The sequence below is a fragment of the Tupaia chinensis genome, unplaced genomic scaffold, assembly GCF_000334495.1.
Source record: "Tupaia chinensis unplaced genomic scaffold, TupChi_1.0 Scaffold145916_1, whole genome shotgun sequence".
Lineage (NCBI taxonomy): Eukaryota > Metazoa > Chordata > Mammalia > Scandentia > Tupaiidae > Tupaia > Tupaia belangeri.
Window position 1 is genome coordinate 3,043,109 of NW_006205774.1, and position 22,138 is coordinate 3,065,246.

Here is a 22,138-nt window from a genome sequence, read left to right on the forward strand (position 1 = left end):
ACGGCTTTTCCTCATTCATTTCTGAGTTAAAACAGCAAATCTTCCAAACCAGTACTCTGGTCCACTCCACCAGTTTTTCTAAGAAATACTTAAATATACTCTAAATCTACAGTTACAGTAAGTGGCATTGGCTAGTGATTTGATTTGAGAATTGAGACTACAATCTGGATTTACTCTTTCTGCATTAACACAGGTCAAATGGACAGGGACTGCATTTTAAGTCAGTAATGGAAGGCTGAAGGCTGTCTTAAACCAATCATATCAGTTTTACCCATGACTGATTGATCCCTAGGGGCAGAGCCCTGTAAGCATTTCTCTTACATGAATGGACTCTATACAGCCTGGAGTTTCATTCATAAAATGGAGACTGAAAGGAAACACACGCACACAGACGCATACACTTGCTCTCTGGAATGTCCATTTATACAGAGCTGAAGGGTGTAGTGTTCCATCAGCTGCTGCTTTTGCCAGTTGACTGGAAGTAATGATTAATGCTCATTGGTCCTGCTTGCATGTAACCCAACACTATTTATGGCCTTGCAGGGTTCCTAATGTATAGTGAAGGGGAGGACAACATTCTCAAATCAGAAACATAAACAGGAACTGGTGGGTCTGAATTCCATTCAAATATGTCATTTCAGGCCCACAGTGTTTGTCTAACTTGGATTTTACAGGCAGGAAAGGGGGAAGGGAGGGATAGTATACTTGTGAGTTATACTAGCTTGGAAAAAGGGAATTAGAAAGGGGTGGAGAATACTTTTATAGTGTGGGACTTTTAGTTTCTTTTTAAACAAAACAACCAGGACACTTAGGCCCAGAACTGCTTGTTGCCAGTGGGTGGAATGAACATACAACTGTTTTTATAAGTGGAACAGAGATTGGATATTAGATAAGACAGTGAGAGAGTTTAAGGATGTTTGTTTTGATGTCTGAGTGTGTGCATGTGTTTGTAGTGAATGTGAACAAAAGAAGGCAGAAAATACATCTTAATTTTTGAGTGTGCATATATACATATATTTTATATATATATGTTCTTAGGGTTAGAATATTATTGCAGAATTTTTTTTATACTCAAAGGACTGCTATACTCAGGTGATTTAAGAAATAGATTACAGGAAAAGAAAGACATTTGATTTTATAAAATATTTTTATATAGGATATTGATAACTTGAGAACATTTTCAAGGAATTTTTGTCAGATTAACTAGATGCTGATTGTTCATAATTCTCTTCTGTGTGTGTTTGTAAAGATTTATTTCAGTGCGTGAGTTCCTACAGTTTCATGTTTCACCATAATCTGTTTTTAGTCTTAGCATTAAAAAATAAAACTGCCACTTGACTTCCACATGGCTGACCGAGGTTTGAGTCCTGGACCTGGTGGCTTGTGTTCCCATTTTCCCTTTCTCTCTCTTTCTCTCTCTGGTCAAACTGAAGAATAACAATAAATACATGAAGTTAAATTAAAAAATGAAAATGGCGGGACCAGCAGTTAGCATAATGGCTATGTCACTGGACTCCTATGTAGTCGACCGTGGTTCGAGTCCTGGACCCAGTGGCCTAAACTCACGCTGGACGCGTGTGCATGTGCGCCCAGGATCCCGAGAGGAGAATAGAGGAGAAGGGATTGAGGTGTGGCCATCCCCCCCTGGGAGTGATTTCTCAGGCTTGTTTTCTCTCTGTCCTCTCTGTCTTTCTGGCGAGCACACGTGCCCTATAACAAAAAACCTCTCAAAAAAAAAAAAAAAGAGAAAGAAAATGACATCATTGTCTTTAAAATAATAATAATAATAATAAAACAATAAAACTGCCCACTTTGAATGGCACTGGAAATGTACTGAGTCCTGGGTTTGCCGTTTGCTCATATTGAGCATGTTTTCAAAACTCTTCTGTTCTCCATTTCTTCGTTTAAAAAGAGAGGCTAATAATTCCCACTTCTCAATGTTTATGTAAGCACTGGATTATGTTTGTAAAGTTACTAACATAGTTCTGGCACATCCTAGGGTCCAGCAATAATAAAGGATTTTGTTGGCTTGGTTTTATCTCAATTTCTAGAGATTTTTTTTAAAGACTGCTAGTCCTTTAACAAAATGTCATTCTTATTTCTAATAATTAAAAATACACGATTTGGGGCTAGAGGATAATATGAAGTAAGACAGATTCTTGTGCTAAAACAATTAGATTGTGCGAATCCAGCAAGATACCGTACTAGTATGCCATTTCTGACAAGGAGAAGATAGTCGCACTGAACCTCTTACTAGTATTATTATTCATGTTCAAAGCAAAAAGAACAAATCATGTGAATATTGTGATGATCTAAGGAGAGATGAAAGCAGGAGGACAAAGCTGTCCTTGGTGTGTTTATTTCACATCATGTAGATTTCATCTGGGGAACTATTCAGGATTGAAGCTCAGCATTAAAACCTCTACCTCTTTGGAATTGTTTAGTGGCATGTTTGACTACTAATAGCATGCTTCCTTGTATTTTTTTTTTTTTAAGCTTCTGGCATTTGTCAGAGTGTCTTAATAGCTAATAAATACAGTCGTGCTTAAGTTTCCTATTACTTCAAATTTATTTTTAACTCTAGTTTAATAAAGCTATCACAAGCTTGGAAAATTTGTAACATTGTGAGCCTCACAGGTCACATAAGCTTATCCTGTTTGGATCTAGTCATTATTCGTGTGGGATACTGACCACAAAAACCCCAGATGCTTAGAAGAGAAATTTGTGATTTCATGGGTAAAATCCAGTATGTTACTTTATACAACATATAGCCTCAAGATTTCAAAAGTGTCTGAATTCATTTAAGTGTACTCAATTACTTACATAAGATTTTCTTTCTTTGTTTTACTTCATTTTCATTACTTTTTTTTTTTTTGACTTTGTAAACACCATGGTAGGCACAAAGATTAACATGGGTTTTTTACTGTGAAATGCAATGACTGTACTCAGATGCAGTCTGAGCGATGGTGGGAGAAATAGGTCTGCAGTCTTTTACTTTATACTCACAGTTTACTGAAAACCCTAAAGAGAAAGATCTCATCTAAGTGTGAATGAGGTAATACTAAATTCATCACTCCCTTAAGACGTAAGCCGTTTCCAACTTCTCTGCCGACTTCAATTGAGATTCAGCAACTAGAACGTTCTATTCAGAGAACACTTTGTGACTGATAACAAAGAGGTGTTAACAGAACTTGACTTTTTAATCCCGTCACAGTTGTTATCAATATAATGTGAACTCAGACATACTAATACTGTACCTTAATTTTGGAGCTAATTCCTTTTAGATTTGTTCGACAATCAAGTCATCGTATAGGGGTAAAAAATTCCTTTCCATTAACATCCTTTTCTGGAAACTTTATAAAATGTAGATTTCCTGATGGGATTGACTATACCACATCTATCCATGTGGTGAGTGGAGAAGCAGAATATACATGTAGCATGTATGTGACTATATTTGCATTTAAACTCATATTCATAAAGCTAATGATATTTCTGCATCCTAGGAAGCCTTTGGATTTTAGGAATAAACTGAGATTTCCAGGAAATGAAAAGAAGCAAGTGAACAAAATAGCACATTAAAGAATGAAGTTAAAGAGAGATAAAGCATTGGCAAGATCTAAAATAATGCTCAATTTTCTTGAATATGACTAATTCTTAATACCTTAATTAGTTCTTAATACAACTCAATATTACTTTAGATAGTAGATACATGTTTTCAAAAAAACTTGTTGATACTCCTAGGTAGGAACTGAAGTGCATTCATACACACACACACACACACACATACACACACACACACACACACTTTTTACCTACTGTATGATAATATAAGATGTATATTTACATCACATTTGACTCTGGATCCTTAATGTACACAGTTTTCTATCATCTTTGATATATAATACACAAGCTTATGTAGACTTGATTTGATTGCATTTGTATATGTATTTTTGTTTTTGTAAACAGAGATTTTTTGCTATAAGGTGTGAGTGCTCAATGGAGAGACAGACAGAAAGCAAGAAATCAGCCTCCATGGGGGATGGCCACACTGCAATCCCTTTTCCTCCATCCTCTGAGGACTTTGGCCATGCACGTATACATACCTAGCATGAGTTTAAAGTCACCGGGTCTGGGACTTGAACCATGGTTGACTATGTGGGAGTCCAACAACATAACAATTATGCCCATATACTGGTCCCTTGATTGCATTACTTCTGTGAAGAATTAGCTAAATGTATGTGCAAATCCATATTTGCTTTGTACATTTATAAGGAAGCAAAACCACCTTACAATACAACAGTGAATTTATATCTGTTTTACTGGGCCTTCTTATTCACACTTAGAGGTTTGAATGCTTAATTAAGATATACACTGATTATTGCTATAGGAATTTAACCAGAAGCATCAAGTGAAAGAGATAGGTTTTACCATAGGGCATGTGCACTTAGAGAGAGGCAGAGAGATAAAAATCCAGAAATCACTCCCATGGGAGAAGGCCACGCCATACTCCCTTCTCCTCCATTCTCCTCTTGAGATTTTGGGCATGCATGCACACGTGCCTCATGTGATTTTCAAGCCACCGGGTCCAGGAGTTGAATCATAGCTAACCATGTAGGAATCCAGTGCCTTTACCACCACACCACCTGCTGGTCTCAGATTTTTCTTTTTCTTTGTTCAGAGTTTACAATACGAAATAATTGCATGTTTGCACACTGCTTGATAACAAAGCAATTTCAACAACCTATGTAGGGATGTCTCAGAAAAATCTTAGCAAATCTTTTCTTTCCATTCTGGCCTCATGAACTCTTCAAACTTAAGTCAAATCATGCCCTGAAGAGGAATCATCATGCTTACTTCTGGGCAGCAAATACGCAAATCAGAGGAGTGCCCAGCAATATTATATATGCAAATTCAAAATTGCACTTTGTGATCAAACCCTGGATAAAGCTATCCAAATCAGTATTATGTTTTCCAACACAGCTTTAAAACACAAGTCTAGAGACAGAAAGAACAGCCTGTTTTATCTTAATTTGAAGAGAATTTTTGTAATGTGAGTAAAGTTGAAGACTAGCAAAATCTGGTAATTTGGAGTATTTCTTCTCCAACTTCTTCTACATTGACCAATGTATTAAAATGACAACAGTACTTTGCTGCTTTGAATTTTTGTAGCACGTTAGATCAGCTTTCATCACTATGAACTCATCTGTAACAAATTATAGACAGTTTAATTTCTGCAACCTGATTTGGTCAGTATTAATATCATGTTATAAAGCTCTTTGATCTATAAGTTTTGAAATAAATAAAAATTCTTTGTCCTAAATTAAATTTATATAATTCAATTTATAGATTGAATTTAGAACTTTTTAAGTCAAAGTCATTTAAGGACAAACACCAGGGCGGGTAGTGTTATAAAAGGAACTCAAAGGATTAATCCCCAAATATTTTCAAGAATGTACTGGTGATTCTGGATTAAATTACATAAATCGTAAATGTATCATGACTTTTAAATCATTTCTCTTTAAATATCATAGATTTGTAGGTTTGTGAAGAATATTATGGAGTAAAGACACTAATTCTGAGTAATAAGTCAGCCATTTCCTATGATTTAAGGATAGCAAATGAAGACATAAAAGTATTTAGACATTTTTTATTATTATTTTTCAGTTTGATCAGAGTGAGAGAGGAGAGAGAGAAAGTGAGAAAGTAAGTCACCAAGTCCAGGACTTGAACCACAGTCAGCCATGTCGGAGTCCAGTGCCTTTAACCACCACGCCACCTCTTGGCCCCAATTATTCCTGGTTTTAAAGTTAAATATCATGAGGATCACTTAGAATAGAGTCTTAATTTAATAATAAATATCATATACCGAATTCTTTTTGTGTGTATGTTTCGTATAAAATGTAGCATCTGGTGCTCCTAACAACCCTTTTAAGATTGTCACTGTTGGGAACCAGCAATTAGCATAATGGCTATGTCGCTAGACTCCCATGTAGTCGACCACAGTTTGCATCCTGGACCCAGTGACTTAAAACTCACGCCAGGCGCATGTGCATGCGTGCCCAAGATCCCAAGAGGAGAATGGAGGAGAAGGGACTGCGGCGTGACCACCCCCCTGGGGGATGATTTCTCGCTTTCTGTCTCTCTGTCTCTCTTTGTCTGTCTGGCGAGTGCATGCGCCCTAAAACCTCTCCCAGAAAAAAAAAAAAAAAAAATGATTGTCACTATTTACAGATGACAGATGATTGTCTCTTTTTACAGATAAGGAGGTTGAGAGTTAGATATTAAATTGCTAGAAAAATGTTATAATACCACAAAAATGCCAGAACTGAGATTCAAAACCCAGTTTAGTCAAGGGCAAAGAGCATGCTTGTAACCACTGTGCAATACAAATCCTAAAATTATAATCCATGAGTGTCTGTACAGGAGAGCATAAATATACCCTCATCTTTACACTTTTGCATAGGTTAAACTATAGCTTATTACTGAGGTTGAGCTTCATGTGTTTAATTCTATGAAAGAACAGAAATGAGAACATATGCATTATCTCCATTCCCTGCCACAAAACATTGGCCTTTGAAGTCACCATTTAGCTAGTTTGGATCTTAGTTGAGCATTTAGCAAAAGTTAAAATGTAATGCCAAACTTCATTGGTTGGATTTTTTATTAGATAAGGTAGAAATGAAAGCAGCAGGCAATTTAATTAGCAGTAATTTTTCTGGGCAAGTCATTACTTTGATGAACTTCAGAGCAATGTTTATGGCTCCTAATTAACCATGTTAGTCATTTGATTGAATAATCACTTTGGAAATGTTTCTACAATTTGATTAGAGTCTGACCCACTCTGATAGTCATAAATTAACTGATATCACTTTAGGATAACATGACTTTAGTTACTTTATGGGAATAAACTCCTCTTAGCCATATTTTTTCAAGCATCTCTGGACCATAAAAAAGGCACCAATTTTAAGAATAGACTGAATTTAAATAATACTAGCCAAATGTCTCAATTTTGAGAAGCTAGATGTTAATTTTATTTATTCTAAAAGGTAATAGTATTTGGAATTGGCAGGAACAAATGATATTTTCACTTATGTATTTTTTTCCTAATTGCCATTGATTGCATTTTTAAAATTTATATCTCAAGTTGGAAATATAATAGAGAATTTGGCATGAGCTGGATTATATGTCATTTATTTGTTATGTATTTCCAATCAGTATATTTTAAATATTATAGATTATTAGCACTTTTGAAAAAAATTACAAAATAAAGTACAGCAAAAAAGCAACAAAGAAGCCATTTTGGTACTAGAATGTATTGGTGAAATTGTCCATCAAACCTTATCTTTGATGTCAAATCTTTAGTTTTCTAGGGTTATACAGATTTCCTATTCTGTGAGAACACATTTATAAGGCATTCCTTCAACTTTGAACAGTGAGTTTTTCAGAAATGTTTGCATTTCTTGTCTCGCTCTTTTTCTCCCCCTCTGGGAAGGAAAGACTTCATTTAGTCACACTTACGTGTAATAGAATTTAGCCTATATGTTTTCCTCTCGCTGCCTTCAGAGCCAGCCAGCTGTTTTTACAGCCACACTCCAGGTGTGCAGCAGTCAGTAAAAGTATTTTGTGGCAGGGTGTCAACATTGGTACAGCGAAATGCTTGCCTCCAAGCAGCTGCTGAGCTGATGGCAGAGTCATTAGCACTGTCCCTTCCAGGCCCAGCTGCTTTGAGGGACCTTATGCCTGCAATAAATCAAAATAACATTAAAAATTAATTTGAAGTACCACTGGTTAAAAAGTTGAGCCAAAATGGATTGCTATTTGGTAACTCAAAAGATGGACTGCATCGCAATCTTGTTATAAATGCTTTCTGCAGGAGGTTAATGCTGCTTTTTCTAAGGTCAGAATTACATACCACATAATACTTTATGTAAAGAAGGATTGTATAATCAAATGTTTGATAGTAATTTTGACAGCATTTTCCACTTGTAAACTATTAATTCCTACACACCTTTAAATATCATTGCTATTATGGATTGCCATTAAGATATTTTTGACCAAAACTACGTAAGATAATTTTTTTTTCCTGTGGAAAACATGCCTCATATTTTGGTTGATGTTCTTAAATCAAATGGCCTTTTAAAAGAGAACATGTCAAACAAAACATGAAAATATTTATTATAGCAATAAAATCTATAGCTAAATAAGGACAGATAATGGTCTTTAGAGTCCATTTAAAGTTCTTTCTTACTTTTTCAGGACTCATGTGCTTACTACAGGTGTGTTAAGGGGGACATGATTTTAATATCACATAGCATATTTGTCATATATGTATTTTAAAAATTTAATTTTCGGGACCAGCAATTAGCGTAATGGCTATGTCACTGGACTCCCACGTAGTTGACCGCGGTTCGCGTCCCGGACCCGGTGGCTTAAAACTCACGCTGGGCGCATGTGCGTGTGTGCCCAAGATCCTGAGAGGAGAATGTAGGAGAAGGGATTGTGGCATGGCCATCTCCCCTGGGGGGTGATTTCTGCTTTCTGTCTCTCTGTCTCTCTCTGTCTGTCTGGAGAATGCACACGCCCTATAGCGAAAACCTCTCCAAAGAAAAGAAAACAAATACTAATTTTGCACACATTCTTTAAAAAAAACCTTATTAATACATCCAAATTATAGAATTGACTTGACTGCTTGTACTTATAAATCTCTATGGAACCTATACAGAGTCTTTTTTGTTGTTGTTTCCAAAATTCTGAGAGAGTAGAGGGAGATATGGAGGAGAAGAGATTACAGCATGGTCAGTCCCCATGCCTTCTCATTTTCCCTTCCTCTTCTCTCTCCCTCTCTCTTCTTCTCTCTCTCTTCTCTGGCAAGCACACATACTCTCTGGGAAAAAAAAAAAATAGGGGTAGCCTTCATCGAGAAAAAAGAAATGAAACTGAAAATACATAGGTAGGTATAAGACTTCTGAAGAGACTTTTGGAAAAGTGCAGGGTCTTCAGGCTTGTTTCATTGATCTCACCAAGAATCCAACTCTGGTTAGGTCAATGAGTCTCCTTATTTAGAATCAGAAACTTGACTATAATAGCCTCTAGAGAACGTCTGACCCAACCATTTGTTTTATGTTCATGTAAACATAAAATGGTTTTTCTGAAGTTTAATTAGTAAATGGATGAACTGAATTTTGATTTTTTTTGTCTCCTGATCCATATTTCTTTCCTTTCCTAAGTGACCAAAATACATGAGAAACAGAGCCATCAATATGACTCAAGTTTAATCATTAACCAAGGGAATGATTAAACCAAGTGACTTAATTTGGTCACATAGGCAAGGCCCTACTCTTAGGTCAATAACAATATTTGCTATGAAACTGTTAGATTTCATGTTAGATCCTCATTGAGTTTGTACATGGCCTGTGTGCTTAACAAAATAAAAAAGCCAGTCATGCTTTTATCTGGGGGGAATCATGGCAATCACTTTAAAAAGCTAAAGTAACTTAAGAGATTTAGCTATTTCTTTGTTGTTGTTTTTGTTTTTGGTATAGGGCATGTGTGCTTGCCGGAGAGAAAGACAGAGACAAAAATAAAAGTGAGACATTACCCCTACCACCACCACCACCACCACCACCACTAGGGGATGGCCATGCCATAATCCCTTCTCCTCCATTCTCCTCTCGGGATTTTGGGCATGCACAAACACACCTCTAGTGTGATTTCCAAGCTGCCTGGTCAGGAACACAAACTGTAGAGTCAGCCATGTGGGATCCAGCTGCCTTAACCTGCATGCTGCCTGCTGGCCCCTATTTTATCTTTTCTGTCTAGTGTTCATGCAGCAGACTATGAATGAGTCTTTCATTGAGTTATGCTTTGTACCTAAAACGTCATGTGATATACAAATGTATTCCATAAATATAGAAACTTAGAAACGTATGACACTATTCTGAGAACACCAGCACATCAACATGGAGCTTCTATGCCCTGCCTGAAGTGTTAACTACATGTTGACAGGTTCCCTTCATGAGGACTCCTGTCAGTTTCTGTAACTTTTCTATGTGCACCTGTCCATTGACAACACCACTGTGTTTAGCTGCAGACTCCTCTCTGACCAATGTCATTTCCTCTTTCAGAAGTGCCTAGCTGCCACTCCATTTATATGAGGCAAGAAGGCTTCCTGGCTCACCCAAGCAGAACCGAAGTTAAGTTTTCCATAACTGACAATTTCTTGTAAAATACCTTTCAAACTCATTAGACATTCCAAGGATGAGGTCACTTAATTAAATTTTATATGCTTTAGGAAACATTATTTAGGTTTCTATACCATTAGTTTAAAACTTTATGTTTTTAAAATAACAGGAAGATTTTTCTGGTCATGATATCTTGTATTTTGGTTGTCAACATGAGTCATATGCATAGAACCAGATGGACAGTGGATTTCTGTGTTCTTTTTTGCCATCAACCACATTTTTTGGACAAGAACATATGTTTTATAGATTAGCCCACCTTATCACACTGTACTGAAAGGGACCTTCGAGAAATACTTGGTTTTGCTTATATAGGTGTAAGTCATTTTGGAAGTAAACTGTAGCAGATTTAAAGCTTTTTAACCTTTAAGTGTCCTGAATTTTACATTTGTGTACAAATAATGGTTAGGAACAGAATTTCACATAAGAGGCCTAAAAAATAGTTTTTTCATTATAAATGTATTTGTGGTAACTATGGGACAAAAAACTTTTCTCTAACAAAGTTTAATGACTGAAAGTAATGAATAAAAATTGTGATGTCTGGATATAATCCCCATTTAAGTATTTCTGGAAATATGTGCATAGTCCTTAACCTAAACACTTTATGTTTTTTCAGGAAGACTGACTTAGATATATTTTTTAAATTTAGTCCTGATATTGATAACTTTATATAAATGACATTGACAAACATTTAAAGGGTAGTATGAGATGGCAAATCCAAAATATTTGCAACCAAATGTTTTATATAAATACAATGTAATTATTGTTACAGATGTTAGTAATATTTTGTACCTACAATGGAGACACCAATGCATTTGAGACATAAAATCATAACTAAACTACATGACATTTCTTTCTGGTTATTAAAAATAACAGCAATTAGATTAAGGTCCACAGTCAAGAATAGTTAGGGGAGAAAATGTGATAAACTATTGATTTATTTTGTATTATCTCTGTGGTCTCAGTTGTATTACAGCAAAAAAAAGTTAAAAAAAAATGTTCACTATGAAAGATGAAATGGTTAGTGTACATAGATATTTCTGCAAGAAAGTAACAGGGTAAAATAAATCTGTCTCAGATCACCAAGATAATGCAAGGTAAATACTAGTAATACACTTTGATTTTCCTTACACTGAATGACAAAATTCAGAAGGAACTGGAAAGCAAGATGACAAATCATTGTTTTTGTCAGTGTTGACATGGGCTCTATGATTGGGTTAATGATAATATAAACAATTAACATTTATGTGGGACAAAAGTTCATAGAAATTGCATATTATGAAAGAAATAAATATAGATTTCCAAAAACTTTTATACCAAATGAACTTGTACATAAATTCCACTTTCCATGAACTTCCTGAAGTACCCATATATATCATGTTGTGCTAAGCACGATTTTAAACTCACACATTTAAATTAATCATCACAGCAACCCTTTAAGGTTGGCTATGTTACTGCCATTACCATTTTATAGATGTGGGAACTGAGGTATTGAAGTTAAACAACGTGTACAGGGCCAATGCACTGAAAAGTAATAAAGCCCTTCTCCATCCCAATTTCTGTGTTACCCGGTACATTTTGAAATGTTTGTGAGGCTTCATTTCGATCTCGAATAAATGTATTCCATTTCCCCCACAGGCTGTATGTTTGAAAAAGGCCCCAGGCAGTTTTATGATGACACCTGTGTTGTCCCAGAGAAATTTGATGGTAGGTTTTTCACTGTGCTTCCAGTGTTGATTTTCCTAAGAGGGAGTGGAGAGATCACCCTGGCCTCTTCTGAGAACCATCAACATCCCTACTTAAAGATTCTATGCACATCGTTCATCTGCACTCGATTCTTCCTGAACTTGACCTGTTAAAAATTCTTTCTTTCCCCATTAAGAAACCTTTTTCTCGCATCCTATGAGAGAGTCCATTTTTGGAGATGCAGTCAAAGGGCACCATTCTTGCTGAGCTTTGTGGAGAGGAAGAGGGGCTTCCCATTGCCCTGCTGAGCACGCTCTGCTTGTTATTCAAGATTTATGGAAAGCTGATCCTGTAATTAACAAAGCAGAGCAGAAAGCATGCTACCGTGGACGCGCTGATGACTAATGCAGCCACTTTTCTTTTATTGTTCATGAAAAGATGCATTATGGAACACAGGAACAACATAACTGCCCATTTAGTTAGTGAGTGTTAGTCCTTCTCTCTCTCTCTTCTGGGAAGATGTACATTACTAATGTAGTATTATTTTATAATTGCTAAAAAGGGAGTTAGGAAAGCATTCCCTTTTTAATATCACTTACTGTTGTAATGGAAAGGTCCCAGATGTTAAAAAAAAAAAAAAAAAAAAAAAGGTGTCATGTTAGATTGAGTTGTCTTTTCTTGAAGAGGGTGGCAGAAGTCGGCATCCACAAGGAAGCTTGGGTAAAAGTGAACAGTTAATTGATTTAGTGGTTCTTCAGAATGGTCTCCATATTTCCTGCTTTGATTGTTTAACAGGAAATGAGCAGGGGCCCTTTGATTAGTTGATTGCACTAACTTTGGGGATCATGGCTGTGATGACTTGGGAGCACTCAGAAGTTTTTAATTGTCATTATTTCAACAGCAAAGTACATGCTCAGATTGCTTTTCAATCTCTAATTAGTTGACAACTACCCCATGTTTCTGAGATTTTTGCTATTATGCTTCTTAGAATAAAAGGCTAAGGCTTCTTCCTTCGCCTCCCTTTAAATTCCTAAATTTATTCAAGGTCACAGAGTTAAGCACCAATAGGGGTCACTTTTTTAGTTTTATTCTACAATAGATGTTAGTTTCAGGCTTTGGAGTTCAGAAATGTGAACTGTACTATTTAGCACCATAGGTAGAGCATCGCAATTCTTAAAATACAATGCTTTTTCTTGAGAGAAAACAAAGAGCCTCTACTTTTTGGAATGACTGATGTTTGGTTTTTTTGTTTGTTTGTTTGTTTTTTTTCCATTTTGGGTGAGCTTTGTATTTTAAGAAATCTAGACAATTACTAAGGCATGTAAGGAAGAAAAGTATCTCCAAACTGAGCAGAATTGTGAAATAATCGGACAAGCCACAGCCACACAAATGTTTAGGGAACTAGCCCTATTGATGATCTATTCTTTTCAACTTTAAAGTACTCTTTAATTTTATACTAAAGAAACATTTTTGGTTGGGTGAGTTTTGTATTTTAAGAAATCTAGACAATTACTAAGGCATGTAAGGAAGAAAAGTATCTCCAAACTGAGCAGAATTGTGAAATAATCGGACAAGCCACAGCCACACAAATGTTTAGGGAACTAGCCCTATTGATGATCTATTCTTTTCAACTTTAAAGTACTCTTTAATTTTATACTAAAGAAACATTTTTGGAAGTTAGTATTTGTCTCATATTTATAAGTAATGCAGAAGAAAGTAGAACAAGGAGGTTATGTTTTTATTGTACTTGACCAGAGTGATCAATCACATTTGTAGGCAGAAGCAATAGAGGGGTTATAAGATGTTACAGTGTTTACCTCTATCTGCATAATTGCTCAGCTACTCCCATGAAAAACATGTATGAGTCTCAGAAGGAAAAACTGAGATAAATAAAACTGTCACTGAAATCAATATGAAGATGCACTTCTGTATCATCGTTAAGAGCAAAACAACATCATCATTTTTAGCAGCTATGGATTGAATAATTTTATATTTTGGTTTAGGTTTTTAAAGTGTTATTTGTTCTGTGATTATTTTAAGAGGTGTATTTCTCTCTACTGACCAAAAGAAAGTTTTTGAAGGTTCATATTTTTAAATTCACACTGAGTGTGAACAGATTGGCTTAAATATATTCTGTCTGCATTGTTTCTTTAATGGAGAGGAGAGATTCACGCATTAACAATGATACACTTGTAAGGCCCTAGACATTCTATCCCCAATGTGATCAGTTCCACATATTTTTGAGACAGTTGGCTGGAGATAGAAGTAAACAATCAGTAGTCATGAAACAGTTTTTTGTTTTATTTTGTTTTGTAAATTCAAGATGGCTGACTAGACTTATACCACAATTATTGTAACACTTAACAACTTTATTAATGTAATCTATTTAACAGGTTTTAACACGCTATACAAATACCAAGTAAAAATACCACAAATAAACCTTTCTTTCTTAAAAATAGAGATTTACAGAAAACTCTGATATGCCCCTTTTTAAACTGGACTTTTAGAAAAGAATAGCTAGCTGAATTCGAGTGTCTGAAATACAATCACAAGATAAAGAAAAATGAGATGTTTTCTTGCCAGTTGAAAAAGTGGCAGCTCCCATAGAAAGGTATATGAAGGTGTAGACAAAAGTATGCCCTGAACTATCCACAAGATTTTCCTAATTTATGTAAAGTACATATTACTTAATTCAGATTTAAGATATTATTAAATTTTCATAGGAGTATTTGCATTACAGTTTTTAATAGTTTTTCATGTGCGGGTCAATAAGGCATTTACCTAATATAGTTTGCAGAATTTAATTTGTACAAATAAAATGCCCAAAGCTTAAAATTGATTATCCCCTTCACAGTGTTGCTTATAGCAGTGACTAATACCATTTATAATAAAAGCAAAGAACTCTAATTCAATAGTATGGTTTTTAAAATAATAATGGAAGAAAAGGATAGTTATCCAAAATGTTTACAAGTACATGACATCTGTGTGTCATTTGTCTTGGCACTGGATTTTTTTCTGTACCTATATATACACTTATACTGACCTGTTAATGTTACATATATTGTCATCTGCAAAACTGTAGAGATTGCTGGTTTATATTCAACCATTTAATTATGTTAAATCTCTATTTAATAGTAATATTGTATTCTATAAAAACCTATAAAGTGGTTGTGCTTTAACTACTTTAATGACTGATTTAGTGTAAACTGTATGTAAATAGCATAATGTTACTAATAGAAACTTACATTTCTGTAAATGTAGGGGACATTAAACAAGAGCCAGGAATGTATCGGGAAGGACCCACATACCAGCGACGGGGATCACTTCAACTATGGCAGTTTTTGGTAGCTCTTCTGGACGACCCTTCGAATTCTCATTTCATTGCCTGGACTGGCCGAGGCATGGAATTTAAACTCATTGAACCTGAAGAGGTTGGTTGAATAAATTTGACTAACTGATAAGTTGGGAATATTAGATATAATATAAAGAAACTGATATATTTGATTGATATGCCAATAATGTACTATTTATTTATTTATTTTTAAGAAATTTTTGCTACAGGCGCTATACAACTCGCCAGAAAGAGAGAGAGAGACAGAAAGTGAGAAATCAGTCCCAGGGGGATGGCCATGCCCAAATCCCTTCTCATCCATTCTCCTCTTGAGATTTTGGGTACACACACACACACACATACACACACACACACACACACACACACACACAGGTGCCTGGCATGAGTATCAAGCCACCAGGTCTGGGACTCAAACCACAGCTGGCCATGTGGGAGTTCAGTAGCTTAACCACTTCACTACCTGTTAGCCCCTATATTTTTATTTCAAAGCTTTAGAAAACCTTTCTGAATTAGAAAGTGTGAAAACAAAAAGCAAGTCTACATTTAAAAATCACAGATACATTGCTTACTCGTTCCAGTTGAATACCTTCCCACACAATTGATGTTCAAGGTAGTCAACCATAAACCATTGTTAGCATTAACCTGCATTCAAGAATGCTGGCTTGAGAAGTCTTTAAAGGAACATTTAAGTTAGAGAACGAGGCAGGAGAGAGCCTTTGGAGGGCGATGGGATGTCTACTGAAGTTCAACTAGTTTTAGGAATGGAGAAATTGTCCTTTTGAATAACCAGTCATTATTTGGACAGTCTGGATTTTGTCAAAAGGGTTGAACAAACATTTAGGGAACAAAGTCATATGCAAGAAAGGATGGAAAGAACAGCTGAGGGGAATAAAGGCTTGCAAGGACTACAGTGGAAAATTCTCAGACTTCAAGTGTCTCTTGTAAGACACAGGCCTTGTAGAAACATGTTTTCCTTTGATTGCTGATGACATGTGTTTTAAGTCAGCTGGACTGTGTACACTCTATTGGAAGATAGGGATAAAATTTAAAATATTGCCATAATACATAGGAAATTAGCAAAATGAGAGGACTCTTAGTGGAGATAATAGGGATACATAGAACACACTTTCAACTAACTTCAATTTTCCTCTCCACTGCATATACAAATGGAGTATTTTCATAAAGAATTTCTCAGTTCAATTTTTATACTTCCCAGTACTGGCTTTAGGTTTAAGCAACTAACTCCAATTTTCCCCTCCACTGCATATTCAATGGAGTATTTTCATAAAGAATTTCTCAGTTCAATTTTTATACTTCCCAGTACTGGCTTTAGGTTTAAGGCTTCATTATTTCTATAGAATAATAATTGATTGATGGCATTTTGAACCTCTTCGAAAAGGTGACTGTTATGAAATTTCTGTCTTAACAAAGATGTTTTCTCTGCTGTTGAAATGACTGTATATCAGCCAAGAAAGCAATGAAACATTCTCAGCCTGCATGCCTATAACTGATTTTACTAGCTATAGAATCTAAACACCTCAGTAAGGTTGAAAATTTTAGTATGGTTTACAAACTTTTGAACCCACAGTGATTAGTTTTATAATATATGGAGTGAATATCATATAGGTAATATCATGCATTTTCCATTTTGTCTTATTAAACCATGTATTCAATTACAATTAGATAATATGTCCTAATCTGATGTTCAAAAGATAAGGTTACTTGACTTATCAAGAGTTAAGAAATTATCTAACTCATATTTGGTAGAGGTTTTTGCCTTAGGGAGTTTACACTCGCTGAAGAGAGAACAAGACAGAGACAGTGAGAGGGAACGTGATAAATCACCCCTCAGGGGGGATGGCCACACTGCAGTACCTTGTACTCCATTCTCCTGGGATCTTTGGCATGCATGCACACATACCCAGTGTGTGTTTCAAGCCACAGTGTCCAGAACTGAAACAGCAATAGGCCATGTGAGAGTCCAGTGATGTAACCACTACACCATTTGCTGGCCCTTTTGAAGAATAGATTTTTAAAAATTTGAAATAAAAAGTTCTGGTTAATCCAGTGTTCATGCCTCTGGCTTACATGAGTCCCTACCAGCAGTAGAGGGTCAACTTCACAGATTTTCTTGCAGCACACTAAGCACCTATACACAGAGAACTCACAGTTGAAGAATGCCTGTCGTCTAGCATGGGTTAAATGTTTGGGTGTTTGAATTCTGTAGTTCAAAGCTTCATTTGGCTGTCAAAGAAAATTTGTTTTTCTGTAGCTATACTTAAATGATGGACATGAAGGGACCACAAAAATGTGGAGCACTAACAAATCAAAACTAGAAACACTTACCAGAGTAGTTTGAAAGCCCTTTAACGCGACGTGAATGTGTGCTCTTCACTTCATAGTCGATGTTAATAATTGCTGTAAGAGTGGGTTCATGTTAGGACCAAACACATTCAATAGGGATTTGTATCAGTTAAACAGTTATTTTTCCCCACCTGTGATTTGAATAAACTGAGTAGAAACAGATTTCTTTTTTGAAATATATTTATTAAGAGAGGGGACATTCCTGCATTATGTCAGTAAGTCTTGATCCATTTAGAAGAATAAAAAGTCTTCTGCACATGATTAAGTTATTTGATGTAGCAACTGTTGACTTTTTATGACGATGCTGTTTGAATAAGCAGAATAGAAGACTTGACCAGATGACCATTCAGTTCTATCGAATTTGGAGTTTCTGTGATTTTTAAATGCAGGGAAGAAATACAGTGACATCTGTTCCATACAACAAACTGACATTGAGACAACTTTTTTGTAATAGGCTCATAAAGTAAAAAAGGACTGGGTAATTCAGAGTCAGTAGACCATTTCCAAGGAGTAACTAACTCAATGGTCTTGTGCAACAAGCCCCGACAGCCTCCTGAGGCTTTTGTTCAAAAGAAAACATCCCGTTTCTGACTGCCGCACGATTGCTTTCATCAAGTAATGACTGTGATGTCTTGTTTAAATGTCTTCTTTGGAAAAGGTCTGTAAAATATCTTTAGCTTGTGTGGCCCGTAGTCACCTCTTCTCTCCTGTGTAGCAGCTTTTTAGGTGTCAATGTCAGCAGGACTCATGAAAGAGACCTCTGAAGATACCTTGTTGGAATTACTCGTGAGCTCCATATTTTATCTAGAATTTTAAAATGATACTGTGTGAGACTCCAGACTTGCACTGATTATCAGTGTATTCAGTAACCTTAGCAAACACATTTTCTTTTTGGTTATTTTTTATTTTATTTTTTTTATTTTTTGCCATAGGGTGTGGGCTCTTACCAGAGAGAGACAGAGACAGAAGGAAAATAAGAAATGACCCCTGAGAGGATGGCCACGCCACAATCCCCTCTTCCACTCTCCCCTCAGGATTTTGGGCACCCACACCTATGAGCCTGGTATGAGTTTTAATCTGCCAAGTCTGGGGCTTAAACTGAGGTTGGGTATGTGGGAATCCAGCACCTTAACCACCATGCCACCAGCTGGCCCCAAACGTGACCTTTTATATTTCCCACAGCACCGATCCTTCCCCTCCATTCTTGTCTCGGGATTTTCAACACACATGCACATATGACCAATGTGTTTCTTGCTTTTTTTTTTGGAGAGGTTTTTACTATAGGCCACGTGCGCTTGCCAGAAAGACAGAGAGAGACATAGAGACAGAAAGCGAGAAATCACCCCCCAGGGGGCATAGCCACACCATAATCCCTTCTCCTCCATTCTCCTCTTGGGATCTTGGGCACACACGCACATGTGCCTGGCGTGAGTTTAAGCCACCAGATCCAGGACTTGAACTGTGGTCGACTACATGGGTGTCCAGCGATGTAGCCATCATGCCAATTGCTGGTGCCACCGATATGTTTCTTAAGTCATTGAGTCCTGGACTTTGAATTGCACAGTGCGCCATGAAGGATCCAGCCACCTTAACTATCACGGCACTGGCCGACATTCAAGTATGATTTTTAAAAAATAAGTTGAATAGGGACCAGCAGTTGGCATAATGGCTATGTTGCTGGACTCCCATGTAGTTGACCACGGTTTGAGTCCCAGACCCAGTGGCTTAAACTAATGCCACGTGCATGCGCATGTATGCCCAAGATCCTGAGAGGAGAATGGAGAAAGGATTGCAGTGTGGCCCTCCCCCCGGGGGGTGATTTCTCACTTTCTGTCTTTCTCTCTCTCTCTTTCTGGCAAGTGCACACACCCTATTACAAACATATCTCAAAAAAAAAAAAGTTGAATAATAACCTGTTACACTGTCTCATTGAGTCATTTGATAATAGGGTGAATGCTGTAGTGCCATCATCTGTTTATTCTCCTCACTGATAGCCAAGTCTTCATTTGAAGGCGAGTTATAAGGAAGGCTTGGAGGTCATATGTAAAGGTTGAATAGATTTTCCTACCTGGGCTAGGAATGATTTTACCTCTTAATTTTAAACTTTTATTTTATCTGCATTTCATGGGCATATCGCTATGTCCCATTGCCCTCAACTTGATGAGAAATAGGGTACTATAACAACTCTACAGATACTTCTATTATTTAAAATGTCTACTAATACCCACAGGGCTAATAATTAACTGGCACTGTAAGAGTCAAACTGGTGTTTAAGAAGTCATTATTCTTCTTCCCAGAGACTTCTAATGTTTTCCTAAAGTTGGTTGCAAGAATTTTTATTTTCTAGGTGCAACTTGGTGAGTTTCTAGAAAAGAATCATTTATAAATGAAAAAGTAAGCAGAAATTGTTGTTTAATTTAAGGAGGTATTAATAATTTATTTTCACATCCCCCCCAGGTTTAACTGTTGTTCAGCTGCCATGTCTATTAAAGATTCACTGATGACCATTGTTAGGTTTCCCCAAACATTTTATTCCAAAAATGTTTTCACTTATCATTTCCCTCTTTCCCATTGCACCATTTTCCAGTACATTTACATTGAAATGAATGTTGTCTTTGGAAAAGTAAAATATACTTGCCACTGTGATTGTCTGCTTGGATATATAGTTTCATCCTTGTTACCTCACATCTCTCTCTTCTGATAGACGTGCACGGATACATGTGACTCAACTGTGTGTGTTTATTCAGAGAATGCAAATTAATGAGAGAGAAAATAGCGAGGGCTGGTATATTTAAAAGAAAAAAGAAAACCCTAGAGAGAGGTTATTGCTAATAAAGTGAAGAGAAACAGAATGGTCTCTTTGAAAAGCATTCTATTTTAGTATATGTGACATAGCAACAACTTGGAATTTCATGGAAATGAAGAAACACTAACCCTATTAGATAATGCTCTCTTGGGGTTGCCTAGGTTTGGATGGCAGCTGCAGCTTCTGCTCAGACTAATAGAAAGTAGAAATTAATGAGAACATGACTTTAGCTGGGGTAGCAGAAGCAGACTACAATGTTCTGTACAATGCTTTCGCTAGCCCGGGTGGTGATGAGGTACAGATATATAGATACATTGAAGGAGATCTTTTTTAAGCTCTATTAAAAACTCTGTGTCTTAGCTAGATACTTTGCTCCTCCAAGGCCACATAAAGAAAAGCTCTCAGATTTTTTTTTTTTTTAAACCAAACAACAAAGTAGACATTCTGCTTCAGAGGTTTTTGTTTGTGGACTCATATACACAGTGACCTTTTCCACTTCCTTCTTATTTTTAACATCCAATTACTGTTCTCTAAATGAATGCTTAATTCTCTAGTTTAGTATTGGCTACAATTTTATTCTGATGTTGCTTCAGGCAATAAAAATTATTTGCAGTTCAGTTTATTAATTTGTATACTGTTTCCTCTACTACACACAGTAGTACTTGTTCATTCTTTTAGAGTATTGAGTTGAGTATCTTTTTCTTTGGCTTATCATAACCCCATTAAAACACCTCACAAAGAGATCACTACACTGCTCTTAATCTATAGTTTTTGTCTGAAAAAATAAGAAAAAACAGGGCATATCAGAATGGAAAATTTGTCTCATTTTTTGTGAATTGTAGCCTATTCATTCCTGTTGTAAACACATCCCTTATTTCCATTTAAGTTTGTATCCAAAACAATAGTGACAAAGAATTCTATTGTGATGTCTCAGAATGACTACTGCACGCCTGCTTTAAAAAGCAAACCCAGGACACACGAAATTCAGATCACGATAGCTTTGCTACTTTACTTCTGCTTTGATTTAGACATATTTGGTGGGTTTGGAAATAATGAATTAACTAAATTTTTGAAATATGGTAATATGTTAATACTTGATGTCCTTGACACTACAGTATAATTCTGTTTCGGTGGCAGGTGGCCCGGCGTTGGGGCATTCAGAAAAACAGGCCAGCTATGAACTATGATAAACTTAGCCGTTCACTCCGCTATTACTATGAGAAGGGAATCATGCAAAAGGTGAGCTGCTAATATAGCATCAAAATTCATCGAAATGTTGCACATTAATCTGTATGTCATACTCTAAAAGTCACATATCATTTGTATTGCTAAAGCAGGGTTTTCACTCCTTTGAATATTTAGGTCTTGGTTTTAGCATTATAAGCTTTTCTATTTATAAATTCATAGGCATTATAGACAAATGTGTAATAATATATAAAAACTAATAGACTTTCTGGTAGTTCCTAATTTGCTTCACATGGTAAAACAAACAAACAAACAAAGACTGTTCCAATACTAATATTATGTGCGTATACCTTTAGAAGTTTTTATTCTGCGGCATTCTAAATAATGATATAATTTTGAAATGCATTTGCTTATAGGTTCCAATGAAAATAAAACATTTTAGACTTAGTTCTTAATTTTTCTAACATGTTCTGATCCTTAGAACATTTAGACATTTTTGTTCTCATT

The 22,138-nt window shown here is 36.1% G+C and overlaps 1 protein-coding gene across 9 annotated transcripts in view; it reads left to right on the forward strand.

The window, feature by feature from the left end:
• The window catches only part of ETV1 (ETS variant transcription factor 1), a 109,999-nt gene that overhangs the window by 82,084 nt on the left and 5,777 nt on the right, over positions 1 to 22,138 (forward strand). For 6 of the 9 annotated variants that reach the window (XM_006168691.3, XM_006168692.3, XM_006168689.3 and 3 more), the window contains 4 exons: positions 10,125 to 10,193; positions 11,877 to 11,945; positions 15,186 to 15,355; positions 21,584 to 21,685. In XM_006168691.3, coding sequence (XP_006168753.1) covers positions 10,125 to 10,193; positions 11,877 to 11,945; positions 15,186 to 15,355; positions 21,584 to 21,685 — 410 coding nt within the window. The remainder of the gene's footprint in view (positions 1 to 10,124; positions 10,194 to 11,876; positions 11,946 to 15,185; positions 15,356 to 21,583; positions 21,686 to 22,138) is intronic. The other 3 variants (XM_006168694.3, XM_006168693.3, XM_006168695.3) reach the window with 2 other exon arrangements.